The 18,763-nt window shown below is 48.9% G+C and overlaps 1 protein-coding gene across 3 annotated transcripts in view; it reads left to right on the top strand.

Annotated features, from left to right (window-relative positions):
- Positions 1–3,154: 3,154 nt before the first annotated feature.
- LOC309342077 (putative cation-transporting ATPase 13A5) overlaps positions 3,155–18,763 on the top strand; it is a 54,947-nt gene continuing 39,338 nt past the window's right edge. Inside the window, exons 1-8 of one of the 3 annotated variants that reach the window (XM_081862160.1) lie at positions 3,155–3,487; positions 11,909–12,082; positions 13,225–13,368; positions 14,416–14,486; positions 14,579–14,659; positions 16,362–16,431; positions 17,649–17,783; positions 18,681–18,753. In XM_081862160.1, the coding sequence (XP_081718286.1) occupies positions 3,425–3,487; positions 11,909–12,082; positions 13,225–13,368; positions 14,416–14,486; positions 14,579–14,659; positions 16,362–16,431; positions 17,649–17,783; positions 18,681–18,753 (811 nt within the window). In that variant the 5' untranslated portion in view covers positions 3,155–3,424. The remainder of the gene's footprint in view (positions 3,488–11,908; positions 12,083–13,224; positions 13,369–14,415; positions 14,487–14,578; positions 14,660–16,361; positions 16,432–17,648; positions 17,784–18,680; positions 18,754–18,763) is intronic. The other 2 variants (XM_081862158.1, XM_081862159.1) reach the window with 2 other exon arrangements.

Raw genomic sequence — 18,763 nt, 5'->3', positions numbered from 1 at the left:
GCCCTCGCTGAAAGTAAACCGATCCTCGCGGGAGAGATCAGATCCTCACAGGGAGATCAAATCTCAGGGGCTCAAAGGGATTAGCAGCGGGGAGGGCAGCTCCTCCCTTCAGGCTGGCACCACCTCGGCCTCCGTTTTCTTGAGCACCCAGATCATAAAAGGAGACAAGGAGACAGAGTGAGGTGGGCGGGCGGGATGGGCACCCTGGCAGGGAAGGGCAAGGGAGTCGTGCAGAACTGGGTGCTGGCTCATTTGGCAGAAAGCAGGAAAAGTGTTTGTGTCCAATCCTGGCCACCTCACCTCAAAAAGGAAATTGGGGAGATGGAAGAAGCTTCCTAAAAAGGGCAACAGAAATGCTAAAAGGAAGGGCTTTTCCATGCAGCACATACCGTATTTTTCGCTCCATAAGACGCACCTGACCATAAGACGCACCTAGTTTTTAGAGGAGGAAAACAAGAAAAAAAAATATTCTGAACGAAACAGTGGATGTATCATTTTTGTGGTTCATGCTGTGGCCACAGACATGTGATTTGACGGTGAGTTTGGGGTAGCCCTAATGAAAAAATCCTGAGGATCCGTGTGGATCCGTGCTTTGTAACCATGTTTTTGCACCATTGTGGCCCCAGGAAACAGTGGGTGCGTGATTTTTTTGGTGCAGGCTGTAGCCATGGACATGCTATGTGATCTGATGGTGAATTTGGGGTGGCCCGGTACAAAAATCCTGAGAATCCATGGGCTTTTACCTCCGCCCTCCCAGGCAGCCTCCGCTAGCGTCCCTTATTTTGCTGCCCCCCTTATCTCCCTCCCCGATCGCATGCCGATCAGCTACTTCCTTTCAACACCCCCTTCCCTCTTGTTTGCCTTAGTGTCTTTTCCTTAGCTGGAGCAGTTTTTTGTTCCTCCTTTTCTTCTAATTTCTCTCCTCATTGCTTTAGTCTTCCTGTCTCCTCTCCTTGCAAGTTCGCTTCTCTTTACCTCTCCCCTCCCAGGCAGCCTCCTTTATTGCTAGCGTCCCTTATCTCCCTCCCCGATCGCTTGCCGATTAGTGGCTTTGTTTCAACGCCCCTCTTTCAAAAAAAAAAGAAAAGAAAAGAAAAGAAAAGAAAAGAAAAGAAAAAGAAAAAAGCACGATCTGCTTTTTGCCCCAGGGACCACGCATTCACTCCATAAGACACACAGACAATTCCCCTTACTTTTTAGAAAGGAAAAAAGTGTGTCTTATGGAACGAAAAATACGGTAGTTAAACTATGGAACTCCCTGCTGCAGGAGGAAGTGACAGCCACCGACTTGGATGGCTTGGAAAGAAGATGAGACAAATTCATGATGGCTCTGCTCTGAATCCCAGTTGCTAGAGACCACGGGAGTGGGGAGTTGGTCCCGGGCCCGAATCCTGCTTGCAGGCTTCCCTTTTTGGAGCATCTGGTTGACCCCTGTGAGAGCAGCAGGCTGGACTAGGTGGTCCCCTGGCCTGATCCTGCAGGGCTCTCCTGACGTTCTCTCCTGTCCCTCCTATGGAGTCCCGGAAGAGCCCCCACTCCAAGGGAGGTCCTTGAGGAAGGCTGCCTCCAGGTCACCTGAGCCAAAGGCTGAGGGCAGGGAATCTCGGCCTGGAATTTCTCCCAACCTCTCACCACTTCCGTGACTATTAGACAAGCTGGATGAGAGCTTTGCAAAGGCAGGAGGTGGCAGGAAGGAGCAGGGCCAGAGAGTTTAGCATCTTTTCCAGCCCTTTTATCAAAGAAAATGGGGGTCTGTTATCAGCCAAGCCTTTTCTGCGATGTCTTGTCTCTGTAGTTCAGTCTCTCACAACACATCCTGCTTTCCAGGCAGGAACGACTTGTGAACCACGGAGAGTTCTTGGGGAACATATTATGGTCTGTCAGGGTCCTTAACAACCTCCCCTTCTTTTGCAAACTCATGCAAGCAGCAGAACACTTTAACCCGGAAACATGGAACTGGACACATGACGCTTCCGTCGATTGCACACCATACACTCAGAGCACATTTTCTCCCTCATTTATTCAATTTATATCTCTCCCAGGGGTTGTGCTTATTGTTATACTGGAAAAAATTAATAAAAACATTTACAATATTATTATTATTATTATTATTATTATTATTATTAAAATTTGTATACCGTTCTTTACTCATAGATCTCAGGGAGGTTCACAACATAAAAATACCAGCTAAAAACACAAAATACATAATAAAAACAAGAAAAGAACAAACCAATAACCCCCCACAACACATTTAAAAGGGTGTCAAATGTCGATCAAAAGCAATATTTAAAATATTATATCCTTCCCTCTCAAATGATCCCTTTACCCCCAAGAATCCTGTGAACTGTAGTTTGTTAAGGGTCAAAACAAAACAAATTCCTTCCAGTAGCACCTTAAAGACCAACTAAGTCAGTTCTTGGTATGAGCTTTCGTGTGCATGCACACTTCTTCAGATACACTGAAACAGAAGTTTCCAGACCCTTCTATATAGTGAGAAGGTGGGGAGGGGTATTACTCAGAAGGGTGGTGGGAATGGGTGATTGGCAGATAGCTGTGATGAGCCTGTTGACGACTCTTAAGGACTGCAATAGGTCTTACAGGAAAAAGCAAGGGGTGAAAAGGTGAAAAATGGCTTTGTCATGTATAATGAGATAAGAATCCAAGGTCTTTGTTCAGACCAGGTTTCTCCATGGTTTTAAGTTTGGTGATAAGTTGTAATTCAGCAGCTTCTCTTTCCAGTCTATTTCTGAAATTCCTTTGTAGTAAAACAGCTACTTTGAGATCTTGTATAGAATGTCCTGGGAGATTGAAGTGTTCTCCTACTGGTTTCTCTGTCTTGTGGTTCCTGATGTCGGATTTATGTCCGTTTATTCTTTGGCGTAATTTGTTAAGGGTGTTGGGAGTTGTATTTCTGGTAAACCACCGTTCCCTGAATTTTCTTTGGGGGGTGTGTGTGCTTCAAATGCACAATGCCTACACATCTCTCCACTCTTCTCCTTCCAAGATGTGGCTCTGAGGGTGAGGCAGGGGCTGGCAAAGAGCTGAGCGACAGGAGTCCAGCGAACAGGTGGGCCCTTCTGCATGCCAGGCAACTCCAGGCTGGAATTTCTGTCTGGGGCAGAGCCGGTGGAGGGTCAAAGGGCACCTGGGCACCTGGACAGGGCATCCCTCCTCAGGTGTCTCCTGCAGGGTCTTGCATAACACCGGAGGGAGAGGGAGAAAGGCTGAAAGGCTCCAGAAGCTGGAACAGGTTTTTCCCCGCTGCAGGTTTGGCTAAAAGAAGGCGTGTGCTCTTAAAGGCAGGCGGCAACACCATGGAGACAGTGACTGCTCTGACCCGAGTTCAGATCAGCCGGAGCTCCGGTTGCTGCTGCCATCCTTGGGGGAGAGGACGCCCTGGACTGCTTGACAGCCGCCAAGTTTGATGGGGGGAGACCTTCTGAAGGACCACCACCACCTCCTCAACCAGGGAAAGGAGGATGAGCTGGTAAGAGGCAGCAGAGAACTGAGCTTTCTGGCTCCCCAAATCGGCCGCGTTTCCAGGAATCTCAGAAATTCCTTCCTGCTCTTGGCTCCAGAAGAAGGCTTGCGCCTCCTGGCCCAAGGCTCGATTGCTGGGAAAGCGCCCCTGAGCGCACAACCGAGGGGCTGGGGCTGGGAGGGGACGGGACGACATTGGACGGCTTGCTTTTTTCTCCCTGTGCATTTCAAGGCTTTGGCAGGAATCCACAGGTGGATGCGTCCTCTTTAAAAAGGATGGATTCAGGCCAGACGAGTCGGCTGGTGCCTGCGAGAATGAAAAGGGGGGCTGCAGCAAAAGGTTGCAGCATGCAGTGCTTCTGCTTAGGAGACTATCCAGGTGGGCTGAGCAGGAAGAGGGACCTCGGCTCCAGGGGGTTCTGGATGAAATGCAGAACTGTAAGGTCCATTTTGATCTGGGTTGTGCCTGGGCCACCCTCTTGGGATCTATACCAGGAGGCGTGTGTTGGTTTTCCTAGACTTCTCAGTAGCTTTCAGTACCATTCAGCACAGTGTCCTTCTGGGTTTGGGGTTTGGGGAGACTCAGCATTGCAGCAGTCCCACTCCTACCTTGCAGGGAGGGCATAGAAGGAGGTTCTGGGCAACGCCTCCTCTGCCCTGTGGGTCTTGCCTTGACTTCCTCACTCCGTTCTTTAAAAGCTACCACAGAGACTGTGCTGGGTGTGGGCGACAGGGCACGCTCTGTATGAGACATCCAGCTCAGGTTGGACAGACGCCTTTCAGGGATGCTTCAGCCGAGATTCCTGCATTGCAGGGGGTTGGGCTCAATGGCCTTTGGGGGTCTCTTTCAGCGCTACAGTTCTGCGATTCTTCCTGCCTCGGTAGGTAGGAGACCATCTTGGGCAACTTCTTAAGCTCGGTGCTGGACTGGATGAGGGAGAATGAATTTAATCTTGATCCAGGGAAGATGCAGGCGCCTTAGGCGGATTGTTCGGCCGACTCTAATTTTGGACAAATGTTTCCTGGGGGTTTAGGGTAAATGGCTTTGATGGGGTCCAACCTGTGGTTGGATGTGCATTCAGCTTCAGGCTACATGGTTACCTTACCTGGGAGTAAGGGCCGCTGAACACGACGGGGCTTCCCTCGGTGCAGAACCGTGCAAGATTGCATGTTGAGGACACCATCTGCACCCAAGGCTTTTGCCATGGTTGCGCATGCTGTGGCTGCTTCTTGACTAGACTACTGTAATGCACATTGTGTGGGGCTGCCCTTGGATGCACTCTGGAAACTTCAGCTGGTCCAGAAGGTGCCAGCACTATTTTTGTCTGGTGCCAGGAGCTGGGAGCAGGCGGGTCTCATCCTTCATGGACTCCACGGATTGGCACTTTCTGGGCTAACTTCCCGACGCGGCTGCTGATCAAAGCCAGCTATTACTGCCTGAGCCCGGGATCCTCTAGGGAGCTCCAGGTCCACTAGGTGACCACCACCAGGTCCACCACTGTGAGCTGAGGGCACCAGAGAAGGTCTTCCTCAGGCACCTCCAGCCTCTGAGGTGAGACTCTCGCCACCAGAGTGAGGCCTTTTGGGGTGCAGAAGACCAGTGAATGCGGTGCATCTTACAGAATGAGATATAAACACCATAACATCCAAGACGAATCATCTGCATATTATACAGGAGTGAGTCTTGGGGAAGGGAAAAGCAAGGAACAGGATATGCAAATAGCAGACGATGATCCATCATAACTCTTAGAGGAACTTTATGCAACTTAACTTAGAACTGTACCCCCACAGCCAAAGGCCTTGCCCGCATTTCTGCTTCTTACGGTCTGGATGGAAAAACACGCCTGCCCTCCAGAGATTCAGAGCTGCTCCTGTCACGAGCCAGACTGTCCTGGCCAACGTTTTCTTCAGTTCCACAGCTTCTGGGGTGATCAGCTGCACCGTTTTGGCAGTTCCCCCCAGTCCCCCAAACTGAGCTCAGTAACACCCTGTTGAGATGGGAAACGCTCTGTAAGTTTAACTACAGTACTGAAATCGTAGAATTGGAAGGGGTCCCAAGGGCCATCTAGACCAACCCCCTGCAATGCATGAACCATACCTTTAAAAAGACCCTGGCAGATGCCCACCCAACCTCTGCCTCAAAACCTCCAAGGGAGGAGAGTGGACCACTTTCGGAGGGAGTCGGATCCGCCGTCTGATAGCTCTTACCGCCAGTGCTGAAGCGGAATCTCATTTCTTGCAGTTTGAACCCACTGGGTCAGGTGGATTCTGAACCAGCAGAAAACAATCTTGCTCCATCTTCCCTGTGAGGGACAGAGATAACAACTATGGGGTTTACTGGCCAAGGGAGCCGGCGTACAGCTTCCGGGTCATGTGGCCAGCATGACTGAGCCGCTTCTGGCAAACTAGAGCAGCGCGCGGAAACGTCATTTACCTTCCCGCCGGAGCAGTACCTATTTATCTACTTGCACTTTGACGTGCTGTTGCAGGGATTCGAACCGCTGACCTTCTGATCGGCTAGTCCTAGGCTCTGTGGTTTAACCCACAGCGCCACCCATGTCCCAATCTGCATACTATCCCTTGATTTTTCCTGTAGTACTAATTGCAGTCCTCTACAGGTTTACCCTACCCATTGAGTTAATCACCCATCTCCTACTACCCTCCTGAGAAAAACCCCGCCCTCCCACTATATACAGTCATACTTCAGTTACAGACGCTTCAGGTTTCGTTTTTTCGGGGTACGCACCAGCCGAAACCCGAATGAGCTACTTGCACAGAAGCGCTAAATTGCACTTTGCGCATGCGCATGAGCGCTAAATTGCACTTTGCGCATGCGCAGAAGCGTCGGATCACAACCCGCACGTGCGCAGACGTGCCGCTGCGGGTTGCGGACGCTGCAAGTTGCGAACGTGCATCCCACACAGATGACGTTCGCAACCCAAGTGTCCACTGTATATAGGTCTGGTGACTTCTGTTTCAGTGTATCTGAAGACGTGTGCATGTACACAAAAGCTTAGACCCAGAAGAGACTTAGTTGGCCTCTAAGTTGCTACTGGACAATTTTTAAAATTTATTTCATCTGCAAACAAAGCCATTCTGCAAATGCAAACCTCCACACAAGGTTTTGTGCACATTAAGCATAGCTTTTGCAGAGAGGCCTTATCCCTTGAACCACGTGTCTTTGCTGGAATAAAATAGCCATTTCGTTTTTTGAAGTGGAGAGGGCTGAACCCGCAGGTGCTCCACCGCCAGGGCAGGCTATTGCAAGAGATAAGGATCCTGCCACAGAGCCAGGCAAAAGCTGTCAGCAAAATGCAACCATACCAGCCTAGCTTGCTCCTGGCCTTTAACGGGAGCTTGGAATGCAGGAACCAGGAAGGGATGAATTTATTTTAGCAGCTTGAGGTAAGCATTTAATCACCTGCTGATATCTGAAGGCAGAGGAATGTAAACAGAATCTGCTCCTTTTCCCTTATGGGGTATCCAAGAGCCCGCACAGAGTCCTGGAGTGGGTGCCCTATCGGTAGGGAACCTTTGTTCTGGGTTCCTCCTCCCTCCTGCATGTGGGGAGTGGGGACCCTGTTGCAACAGATCAATAAAGATCAGGCTTACTAGCTGCTTTGCTTCTCAATATTCTCTGCTTGGCCTCTGTTATTTTCTCCTACCCATAGGGAACCCACTTAAGGACTCTATATGGGCTCTTGGATACCCCATAAGGCAGGGGTAGGCAGCTCGGGGTCTGTATCCGGCCCAATTGCCTTCTGAAACCGCCCCGCAGATGGTCCGGGAATCAGCGTGTTTTTACATGAGTAGAATGTGTCCTTTTATTTAAAATGCATCTCTGGGTTATTTCTGCTTTTTTTTAAAAAAAAAAATATTAAAGTTTTAAAGGTTACAAAAGAGAAAAAAAAGAAAAAAAGAAAAAGAAAAAAGAAAAGTACAATCAATTAAAAAACCATACATAAAAAATACAAACAATTTAAAAAAAACAAATCAAACCTTCCCATAACTTAACTTTCATTTGCTTGTTTCCTTGACCTCCTCACACCTCCCTTTTTTGTATTCTAGTTCAGTTATATATTTCAGCAAATTCTTTCCATCTTTGTTTTAATCCTAATAATTTATCTTAATATACTATAATTTTACAATCTCTTCTTCCACTAATTACCAATCCATTTTTACTTAAACCTTTATATCATTTCTGCTAAAACCACATAACTTCATTCCAACATCCTTCTAACATTCCTTAATTTCATCTCTGGGTTATTTCTGGGCCATAGGAATTCGTTCATATTTTTTCCCCAAAATATAGTCCAGGCCCCCACAAGGTCTGAGGGAAGGTGGACCGGCCCCCAGCTGAAAAAGGTTACTGACCCCTGCCATAGGGAACCCACTTCAGGACTCTATATGGCTCTTGGATACCCCATAAGGCAGGGGTAGGCAACCTTAGGCTCGTGGGCCAGATCCGGCCCAATCGCCTTCTCAATCCAACCTGCGGACGGTCCAGGAATCAGCGTGTTTTTGCATGAGTAGAATGTGTCCTTTTATTTATTTATTTGTGGGGCCGGCCTTAAGGGATAAAGGAGCAGTTATTTTCTTATAACCCTGGGGGGGGGGGCTCGCTGGGCTCCTTCCCTGCATCTCTGGAGGCCTGGGCCTGATCCAGCCCCCAGCGACCTTCCCAATGTGTGGGCCAGGTGTGTTTCGGGCCCCCCTTTCTGCGCTGTCATGCTGTGGATGGGGGGGGCGGGGGCAGAGCGCCGATATAAGAAGCCCAAGTCGTCATGGCGATGGGGATGCGGGCGATGGAGACGGATGGGCCGGTCCTCGCTCTGAGCATCCTTCCCTGGGCCCCTGGGCCTCCCTGCCTGGCGCGGATTCTGCCCCGGCGGCTCCTCCTGGCTGTGGGGTGGCGTCAGGGGCTCCCTCCCCAGCTGGCCGTGGGGCCCGGCCACTGGCACCGTGGAGCCCAGTCCGAGGGGGCTCCGCTGGCTGCCGCCCTGGCCCTGGGGGGCCAAACGGTCGTCATCGGTGGCCAGCGCCAGCTCCAGGGGCCGTCTCCTCAGCATCAGCTTCATCAACAGCGGAGCGGCCCCCTCCACCCCCGAGAGGCTGCCCAGATGCCCCCAAGTGCGTGCCAGCGGGGGGTGGGCAGGGGGGGACCCCCCAGGGGACAGGGAGACACGGGGGGGGGGGCAGAGGCTGGGATTGGGGAGCCAACAGGCCTGGGAAGCAGGAGGGGGCCTTGCGGGGGGCTTTGGCAGTGGCAGCATGGGGCGGGCAGGAAACAACAACAACAACAACAACAACAACAACAATAATAATAATATCATTTACATGCCGCCCATCCGACTGGGTTGCCGCGGCCGGCAAGCACATGGCCTTGCGCCTCCAGTTATTTTTAAATCAGTTTTTAAAATTGGATTCACCCAGAGCCCTAAACCCAGAGGTCCCAGGTCGCAGAATAAAATCGAAATAGAAAACCACAAAATACATCATCAAAATAGAAAACGACCTCCCAATAATACACCCCCCCCCAAAAAAACCCCCACACATTTTTAAAGGGCTCTCCCTGATTTCTTTTTCTTCCTTCCCTGTTTTTAATGTTTGAAGTTTTCTTCTGTTTAATATTCTGTTGGGAGCTGCCCAGAGTGGCTGGGGAAACCCAGCCTGATGGGTGGGCTATAAACATATTATTATTATTATTATTATTATTATTATTATTATTATTATTATTACTACAGTATTATTATTATTATTATTATTATTATTATTATTATTATTACAGTATCATCATCATCATCATAATCATTATTATTCCCCCCCTTTTTTGCAGAAGGGGGATTTTTGGTGCCACTGTAAACGCAAAGACAGCATGAAATATAGAAAGCATAACTGGAAACAAATTCAAAATCAGCCAAACGCCGGCTAGTCAGACGCCATGAAGGAATTCCTTGCCTATGCGTGGAACCCTCTTCAGATCTGAATAGGGCAGATTATCCTACACTGGTTTTCCTATGACTGCAGCTAATTGTTGTGCCAGTTATTGTCCTTAAGTTCGAATTTCCACTCCTGGTGGATTGTCGACTTGTTTTATTTGTCCCTGTTTTGAGTTTGGGGGGCACCAGGAATACAAACGCAGGCGTCTCTCAACGGTTTCTCTGTTTTAACAGTCCCCCCCCCCCCATTTTTACACCCCTTTGAGACTTCTGTCAGTGTAAGCGGGAGAGAAATATTAGCAAATAAATAAATGCTGCGTTGGGGAGACTCAGAAGCGGGCAAAGGCATCCCTTCTGACATTTGCAAGACATCTGTATTGGGAGGTTTTTAATGACTGATGTTTTAATTTTTTAAAAATCTTTTGTTGGAAGCCTCCCAGAGAGGGGTAGAAATACATGGGCGGGATAGAAACAACAACAACAACAACAACAACAGGAACAAGTGTATTGTTTTGATGGATGTAATTTTCAAGGAAGCCTCTTAAGACTGATGCCTTATTTTAAATTTTCCCGGTTTGGGATTCAGTTACAATTTGTGTGTGAATAATGCCTTTCCTTTGTGTTGCCTAAAGGGCCCAGAAATTCAGAAGGGAGAAGGAAGGAAGGGGATTGTAAAGGAGTGTCTTTCTCCACATAAACTGTTGTAGAAACAGGGTGTGTGTGTGTGTGAATAAATAAATATATAAAAATATATTTATATATAAATATATATTGTGTGTAAGGGAATTGGTTTCAGTAGGAGTGACACATCAACTCCCTCCCCACAAAAAAAACACCATTCTCCGAAAGAGGACCTTTATTATTATTATTATTTATTAAATTTGTATGTCACCCTTCATCTGTAGATCTCAGGGCAGTCCACAGCATAAAAATACAGGATGAAAACACAAAATGTGGAATAAAAACCAATTTGCCTAACAGCTTCATGTGCTCCTTGGCATGCCCCGATAGATGCACATTTAGAAATCGTTTCTGCAATTGGAACAGAATAGAGGCTTCCTCTTGCCACTGCCACAAAAGCAGAGGCCAGGTGACTGGTGTGCCTGCTCTCAAGGTGCAAAGGGTGGATCAGGGCCCTTCCGGCTGTGGCCCCGAGACAGAGAGAACAAGTGGTTGGGGCTTCTCCTCACTCCTGCTTGCTTTGCGCCAAAGCGCATGGCTCTGAGCACTTTCCTGCTTGTCCTGTGCTTTCAAGACATGTGTCTGAGCGGGTTCTCTCACCCCCCCAAAAATATAATTTTTGTGAAGTTTCCAAAACTTCTCAAATTAACTTCAAATTAGATAGCAACTTTGTTTCCCAGACTGACTTCCCACAGAGTTTTTATTCAAACCCTTACCTATTACGAAAACTGTCTAATACCATTATTTCATCATCATTTCTTCTTCCGGTGAGCGGTTTTGACTTTGGCCCACCGCTTTGCCCCAGAAAGCTCACTCTTTAGCAATAAATCGGAAGGGGCTCGACTAGTATTATGCGCAGGGCTGGATTGAGATTTGATGGGGCCCTCAGCTCCCAGTGGCGTAGCGTGGGGGGTGCAGGGGGGGCCCGGCTGCACCGGGCACAACATCTGGGGGTTAGGGTTAGGGTGCGCGAATCCATGGGTTAGGGGGCGCAAATTACTTGCCTTGCCCCGGGTGCTGACAACCCACGCTACGCCACTGTCAGCTCCTGAAGCTAATTGGGCCCTTTCTATGTCCAGCTGTCCTTTGCCCACAACAAATGGTCGCTGTTTTTTGTGTTGAATATATGCTATATGGTAATTGATGGACCTCATAGGTATCTCAAGCCATTTGAGCATGTTTCCATGCAACCAGTCCATGCAGAATGTAGGCGCCCTATATATAGAAAGGAGCAAACCAGGGATATTTGAGGGTGCAGGCTAACAGGTGGGGGCCATTACTCACATCAGGGGTGGCCAACTCCCAAGAGACTGCAATCTACTCACAGAGTTAAAAACTGGCAGTGATCTACCCCCTTTGGGGGGGTTCAGGTCAAACTAGTTGAGTTTTTTCAGGGAGGAGGTAAAATGTTGAGCTTTTTTTAGTGGAGCCACAGTTGTTCAGCTTCTTTGGGGGGAGCCAATGATCTACCAGTGATCTACCGCAGACGTCCAGTGATCTACCGGTAGATCACGATCTCCCTGTTGGACATGCCTGACTTACATCATAGGCACCTACACAACACAAAACATGGTTGCTGCGTGTAGGTTTTATTTTATTTGTTTTTTATCTTCTATTTTGGAAATGTACATCCAGTTTTTGGGGCCCCCAAAGAGAGTGGGGCCCTGAGCTATGCCTTGTTTAGCTTATATGTAAATCTGGCACTGATTACGCGAAAGGGAGGAACACTTCTCTCTGTCCATTTCCTCCACCTGCAGCTCTGATGATGCAGGGACATTGATACTGATATACACTGATCTTCCCCCCAGGATATATTTGGCTACAAGACTAAAGGGTGCCGGAGGGCCCTGTGCCTCGCTGGCTACGTCCTGTCCTGCGGAGTCCTCCTCCTCCTCTTCTACTGGAAGCCCGAGTGGGACGTGTGGGCCAACTGCGTGCCCTGCGACTTGGAAGAGGCCGACGTCGTGCTCTTGCGGACAACGGTGGGTGCCCTTTGCATCTCCCAGGCAGCTTCCCCAAGTTCTCATCCCCAGAGGTTACAGCCAGGCAGGGAATCACAGAGCTTCCTGTAGACCGAGTCTCCCACATCTCACTGGGCAGTAACCCAGGAATTGGTTAACCTGCGGAACTCACTCCCACAGGAGGCCACCAATTCAGAGGGCTTTAAAAGAGGATGGGATAAACTTAGGGAGGTTTCTTTCTTTCTTTGGTGATCCCTCGTAGCTGAGTAAGATGGTCTTCCATAAACATGGTGTTAACAGTGAGTCTGTAAGTGACTGTGGAGGCCAATTCTGGATCCACACATCCTTCCACAGTGGGGACATTGGTTCCCGGGCGGGAGTTGATCACAGTGAGGGTTTTCCAAGCATGCCTTCCTCTTAGCACGTTTTTCCCTTGCGTCCTGAGTTCGAGTGTCTTCAAAGCCCATGACTCCTTTGGTAAAGGCTGTTCTCCAACTGGAGCGCATGTTCAAGAATCATTGCTTCAACATTGGTGATCTTTGCTTCTTTCAGTACGCTGATATTAGTTCCCCTGTCTTCCCAAGTGATGAGTAATCCGAGAATTTGCTTGGGCTCAGACCACCACACCACAGAGGTGCTAGATGTGTTATCAATAGTGTTATAAGAAAAACCTGCTCCTTTTCCCTTATGGGGTATCCAAGAGTCTGTCAAGAGTCCTTAAGTGGTTTCCCTATTGGTAGGAGAAAATAACAGAGGCCAAGCAGAGAATATTGAGAAGCAAAGCAGCTTGTAAGCCTGATCTTTATTAAACTGTTGCAACAGGGTGCTCCCCCCACACGCAGGAGAGAGGAGGAACCCAGAACAAAGGTGTTTCTCCCTTGTGTCCTGAGTTTGAGTGTCTTCAAAGCCCATGGCGCCTTTGGTCAAGGCTGTTCTCCAATTGGATAGATCGCAGGCCAGTGTTTCCCAATTGTTGGTGTTTATACTACGTTTTTAAGCTTTGCCTTGAGAATGCTAAAGTGTGGCCCTCGGCCTGGAAAGAGCAGGGCAGAAGTTGAGTGTGGAAGAGCCCTCAGGCTTGTATGAATAGCTGCATTTTTTGTCCTGCTTTAACTGGATTGTGAATTACCAATGTGATTCACGCTGTGCTTTCCCTCCCCTAGGATGAATTTCAGAAATATACCAGGAAGAAGGTGATCCACCTGGATTTGCAGAGCGTCTTGGACAGTGAAAAGCTGGACCACGTCCTTTTCGGCGCTGACCAGGATTCCGTCATCAGCAGGGCCATCATGAAGCCTGGAATGACGGTGAGTTTTCCTTGGCACAAGCCGGCAAATGAGTGGTGGGCACCAAAAAGAGGCTTCTTTCTATCCCCACCTTCCCTGCCCCTTCCTTTCTAGATCAGAGGAAATTGTCTTCTTCTTCTTATTCGATCCCTCGTAGCCCAATAAGATTGTCTTCCATAAACACGGTTTTAACAATGAATCCGTAAGTGACTGTGGAGGCCAGTTCTGGATCCGCACGTTCTTCCACAGTGGGGACATTGGTTTCCGGACAGGAGTTGATCACAGTGAGGGTTTGCCAAGCCTGCCTTCCTCTTAGCATGTTTCTTCCTTGCGTCCTGAGTTCGAGTGTCTTCAAAGCCCATGACTCCTTTGGTCAAGGCTGTGCTACTGACTTCCTTTCGTCTGCCCTGAATCTTCCAGCAAAAACCTTCCCTTTGCATCCCAGGGTAGCAGATGCGCAAATGAAGCTACAAGGCTCCTTTGCCCCAGAAGCTCTTTCACTGAGCGGGTGCTGTGATGGCAGCCGCCCCCTGCCTTGCTTGCTCCCCCAGGATGCTCCGCCAGGGCGGGGGCTGCTCAGGGGCAGGTGCGGCACTTACCTGGGCGGCGTTGCTGTCTGGCTTGACAATGGTGCGGCTCACTTGCACGCTGCCTTTGCTCCCGTCCGAGCTGGACTCCTCCATTTTCTGTAAGAAGGAAGGAGGAGAACACATATTGCGACCGGGAGTCTCAAGGACCAGATTAGAGGGCAAAAATTCAAGCATTGAAGCTACAGCTTTTTAATTTTTAATTTTGGATTCAGTAAAGTAAACCAAAGAAATATTCATAAAGACAGCAAAGGGCGGAACATTATCATGAAACTTATCATTCCGAAACATGATGAAAAATACCCAAAATTTCCTAAGAAATCTGATGATTTATATGATATGTATTGGCACATATTAATTTATAGGTATTTATAGGTATCATTTCACAATAAGTTAATTTAATCATTGTTCCCATCCCCCCATCCACTCATTTTATAGATGCTTCTAGATAAATAACCGTAACCATGCATTGTTCTAACAGGTGAGATACATCCATGTACAAAAAATCCGTTATGTCTGGGACCTCACGGAAAAGCAGTTCCTGAGAGTCGGGTGAGTTTTTAACTTGATGGCTGGAGACTCTGAGGGGTTGGAGGGGCCCTGGCTGAAATTCCCTGTCACCTTTCTGCCTTGTCTCCTTCTAGGTCGCTGGAGGACTCCAACACTTGCTACAAAATCCATCACAAGTTTGGAGACGGGCTGACGAGGAAGGAGAAGGCGCTCAGGTGTGGTCCACGGGGCAGAGCTGCTCCTCATCTAGTCCTGCAAAGCAGGAATCAATTTAATCCCTCTTTCTTTTTGTAATATATTTTTATTCCATTTTACAATTTAATATTCAACACATTTTTCATATGAAAGAAAACAGAACAAAACAAAACTCTCCCCACTCTGCGACTTCCCTCAACTTCCCCTTCTGGTTCTTTAACTTCTGCTTAAATTTTTCCTTATTTTCCCTCTTTTAGTCGAATGCTCTTACATTCTTATTATTTTCATACCAAATTTTCTTCCAGTTACTTCTTACATTTAATTAATTTCCATATTGTTGTTTCTTGACCTTTACTCTTGCTTTCTTAATTGTCAGTGTTTTACTCAAACCCTGCTAGTGAGTCCATTTCTTTACAATATTTCTGTAAATACAGCATGAACGATTCCCAGTCTTTTTAAAAATGTCTTTGTCTCTGACTCTTCCTGTGAGTTTCGCCATTTCTGCATATTCCATAATTTTAACTTGCCACTCTTCTTTCATTGGTATCTTGTCTTATCTTGTCTTTCCTTTCCTTTTTCCTTTCTTTTTTCCTTCCCCTTCCCCTTTTTCCTTTTTCTTTCCTTTCCTTTCCTTTCCTTTCCTTTCCTTTCCTTTCCTTTCCTTTCCTTTCCTTTCCTTTCCCTTTCCCTTTCCCTTTTTCCTTTTCCTTTCCTTTCCTTTCCTTTCCTTTCCTTTCCTTTCCTTTCCTTTCCTTTCCTTTCCTTTCCTTTCCCTTTCCCCTCTCCCTTTCCCTTTCTCCTTTCCTTTTCACCGTTCCCTTTCCCTTTCCCCTTTCCCCTTTTTCCTTTCCTTTCCTTTCCCTTTCCCCTTTTCCTTTCCTTTCCTTTCCCTTTCCCCTTTCCGCTTTCCCCTTTCCGCTTTCCGCTTTCCGCTTTCCCTTTCCTTTCTATCGCTTCTTAAATACCATATTTTTCGCCCTATAGGACGCACTTTTTCCCCTCCGAAAATGAAGGGGAAATGTGTGTGCGTCCCATGGGGCCAATGCAGGCTTTGCGCAGCTCTTCGCAAGCTGTGGGAGCCTGTGCTGGGCTCCCGCGCCTTGCGGAGAGTTGCCTGATCTGGGGGCTGGGGGCGGGGGAAGCTCGGGCTTCCCCCGCCCCAGCCCTGCACCTGGGGGGGGGGGAAATAATTCCCCCCTTTATTTCCCCCCAAAAAAACTAGGTGCGCCTTATGGGATGGTGCGTCCTATAGGGCAAAAATTCGGTATGTCTCCACGCCTCTGGCACTACCCAGCGGGGAAGGAGCTTAGGAGATAATTTTCTGTGGGGGACCAACAACTTGGATGGCTGTAAAAGAGGATTAGACATATTCACGAAGAGAGGACTATGGATGGGCTCCCAGCCAGGACTGCTCTGCTCTGCCTCCACAGATAGAGGCAGCAATGTTCCTGAATCCCAGTTGCTGGAAACCTCAGGAGGGGAGAGAGTTGCTCTTGTGCTCGAATCCTGCTTTGGTTGGTTTCCCTTTGGTGCATCTGGTCAGCGCCTGTGAGAACTAGATGGGCCCCTGGCTTGATCCAGCAGAGTTCTTCTTATGTTCTTGAGATTGGACAGAAGGGGCAACACACATGCCCTGCCAAATCCCTGCCTTGCCCTGGAGGTCTGGGCTGCTTGTCCCTCAGGTCTTAAGGGGGGTCTCCTCATCTCTCCTGTCTTTCTCAGGAAGTTGGTTTGCGGCCCCAACGCCATTGAAATCGAAGTCCGCCCCATCTGGAAATTGCTCTTTAAAGAGGTAACAGGGGTCCCTTTATTTTGGTTATTTGTTAAAGTTACCTTATTTTTCGCTCCACAGGGCGCACCAGCCCCAAAGAGCAGCATACAGGCTGTGCACAACCTCTCCCTTCCGGAGGGGTTGCGCACGGCTAGGGCACAAGCCAAGAAAGCCAGCGGGATGGATCCCACTCGCTGTTTGGGCTTCCTCTTTATGCCCACACAACTTCTCCTTGCCGGAGGGGCTGTGCGCGGCTATCCCTGAAGCCTGGAGAGCGAGAGGGGTCGGTGCGCACCGACGCCTCTCGCTCTTCAAGCTCCAGCGAAAGCAACACAAAGCCTTTGGAGCACGGAGGGAGCACTCCCTCTGCCCTTCGGAGGCTTCGCGTTGCTATCGCTGAAGCCAAGGAGCCTGCAATTGCTCCATAGGACGCACACACATTTCCCATCAATTTTTGGAGGGGGGAAAGTGTGTCCTATAGAGCAAAAAATATATACCACTCTTCCTCCGAAGATTGCAGGGAAGGAGGCAGCAGCCATGGGTGGGAAGGTTGTGCTAAGGCTCCAGGAAAGACCTATTTATTTGTTGCACCTTTTCCTCTGAGGAGCTCATGGCGGTGCGCATGGCTCTTGGGCCCCCACAACAACCCCGTGAGGTGGGCTAGGCTTAGAGAAGGCAGCGACTGGTCCCCAAGGTCACACCCAGTGAGGAGCATCATCATTTATTATTTCTACCCTGCCCATTTGGCTGGGTTTCCCCAGCCACTCTGGGCGGCTTCCAACAAAAGATTAAGATTACGTTAAAACATCAGGCATTAAAAACCTCCCTAAACAGGACTGCCTTCAGATGTCTTCTGAAAGTCAGAGAGTTGTTTATTTCCTTGACATCTGGTGGAAGGGCGTTCCACAGGGAGGGTGCCACCACCGGGAAGGCCCTCTGCCTGGTTCCCTGTAACTTGGCTTTTCGCAGTGAGGGAACTGCCAGAAGGCCCTCGGAGCTGGACCTCAGTGTCCGGGCAGAACGATGGGGGTGGAGATGCTCCTTCAGGTATACTGGGCCGAGGCCGTTTAGCGGGGATTCGAACCCTGGTCTCTCCTAGGTCCTAGTCCAGCAGTCTAACCCCTGCGCCACACTGCCTCTCTAGTTGGCAAGAGGCCCAGCATGGAGTCCTGGGATGCTCGTCGGTCAGAGACAGGCAGACAGGCAGACTGATGTTCTCTGCCCCATGTTCTCTGCAGATCCTGAACCCTTTTTACATCTTCCAAACCTTCACGCTGACCCTCTGGCTGGTCCAGGGATACATCGAGTACTCCACTGCCATCATCATCCTGTCCGTCATCTCTATTGCCCTCACGGTGTACGACCTCCGACAGGTGAGTCTGCCACTCCTTTTGCCCTGGTCAGGGCTTCTCCTCCACTCTTTCCTGGCACGGTTAAAGCTCCATGTCCAAATGCTCTTTTTGTGCTTGGTTTTTTTTTTTGCTCTGGAGATTTCCCAGCAAAAAGCTGCTCTTTAAAGCCAAATTGGAGCAAACAGCAGTCTGCGGAAAACCCCAATGGCCATTTGTTGAGCTTCAGTTTTAAAGAGTGAGTTTTCGCAGGGAAAGCTCTGGGGCAAAAAAAAGGGGGGGGGGCACTCAGACACAGAACTTGAAAGCCTGGAACTCAGGACAAGAGGTCACTGCTGCCTTTAATCCGTCAGATTTGTATAGAGCTTTAATTCTAAGCAAAGGATGGGAGTGCCTTAAGCCTCCTAAAAGACCTTGCCCTCTCTCATGCCGCAGGGCACCACCCTCTCAGAGGCACCTCTTCCACTCAGCCTTTGGTTTATTTGACCAGCTTCTCTGCCTGGCTTTTCCCATCCTGCTGACCCCCTTAGCCATATTGTGCCAGGGCTGATGGAAGTTGCATGAGAGAAAGTGGAAAGAGAAAAGTTTTCCTCCCTCTCTCCTAACACTAGAATGCATGGGAATGTTGGAAGATTCAGGACATGTTTCTAATTTTTTTTTTTTTAAAATCCTGCTTCACACAGCATATGGTTAAACTGTGGAACTCCCTGCCACAAGGTTTCCCACAGTCACCTGGTTGGCCCCTGTGAGAACAAGATGCTGGACTAGATGGGCCCCCTTTAGCCTGATCCAGCAGGCTCTCCTTTTGCATGTGATTGAATTTTACTCACTAGAGAGGAGCCGACTGGAAGGCCCCCCCCCCCCCGACCAGCCTTCCCTGCTCAGACATGCTCAGCGCCTAAGTCTCTTTTCTTTCCGCAGCAATCAATCAAGTTGCACAACCTGGTGAAGGAGCACAACAAGGTGGAAGTCCTGGCCTGGACCAAGAATGAAGGTGTGTGTGT

Source organism: Podarcis erhardii (assembly GCF_964252035.2).
Source record: "Podarcis erhardii genome assembly, chromosome: 5".
Lineage (NCBI taxonomy): Eukaryota > Metazoa > Chordata > Lepidosauria > Squamata > Lacertidae > Podarcis > Podarcis erhardii.
This window is presented reverse-complemented; position numbering and strand designations above follow the sequence as displayed.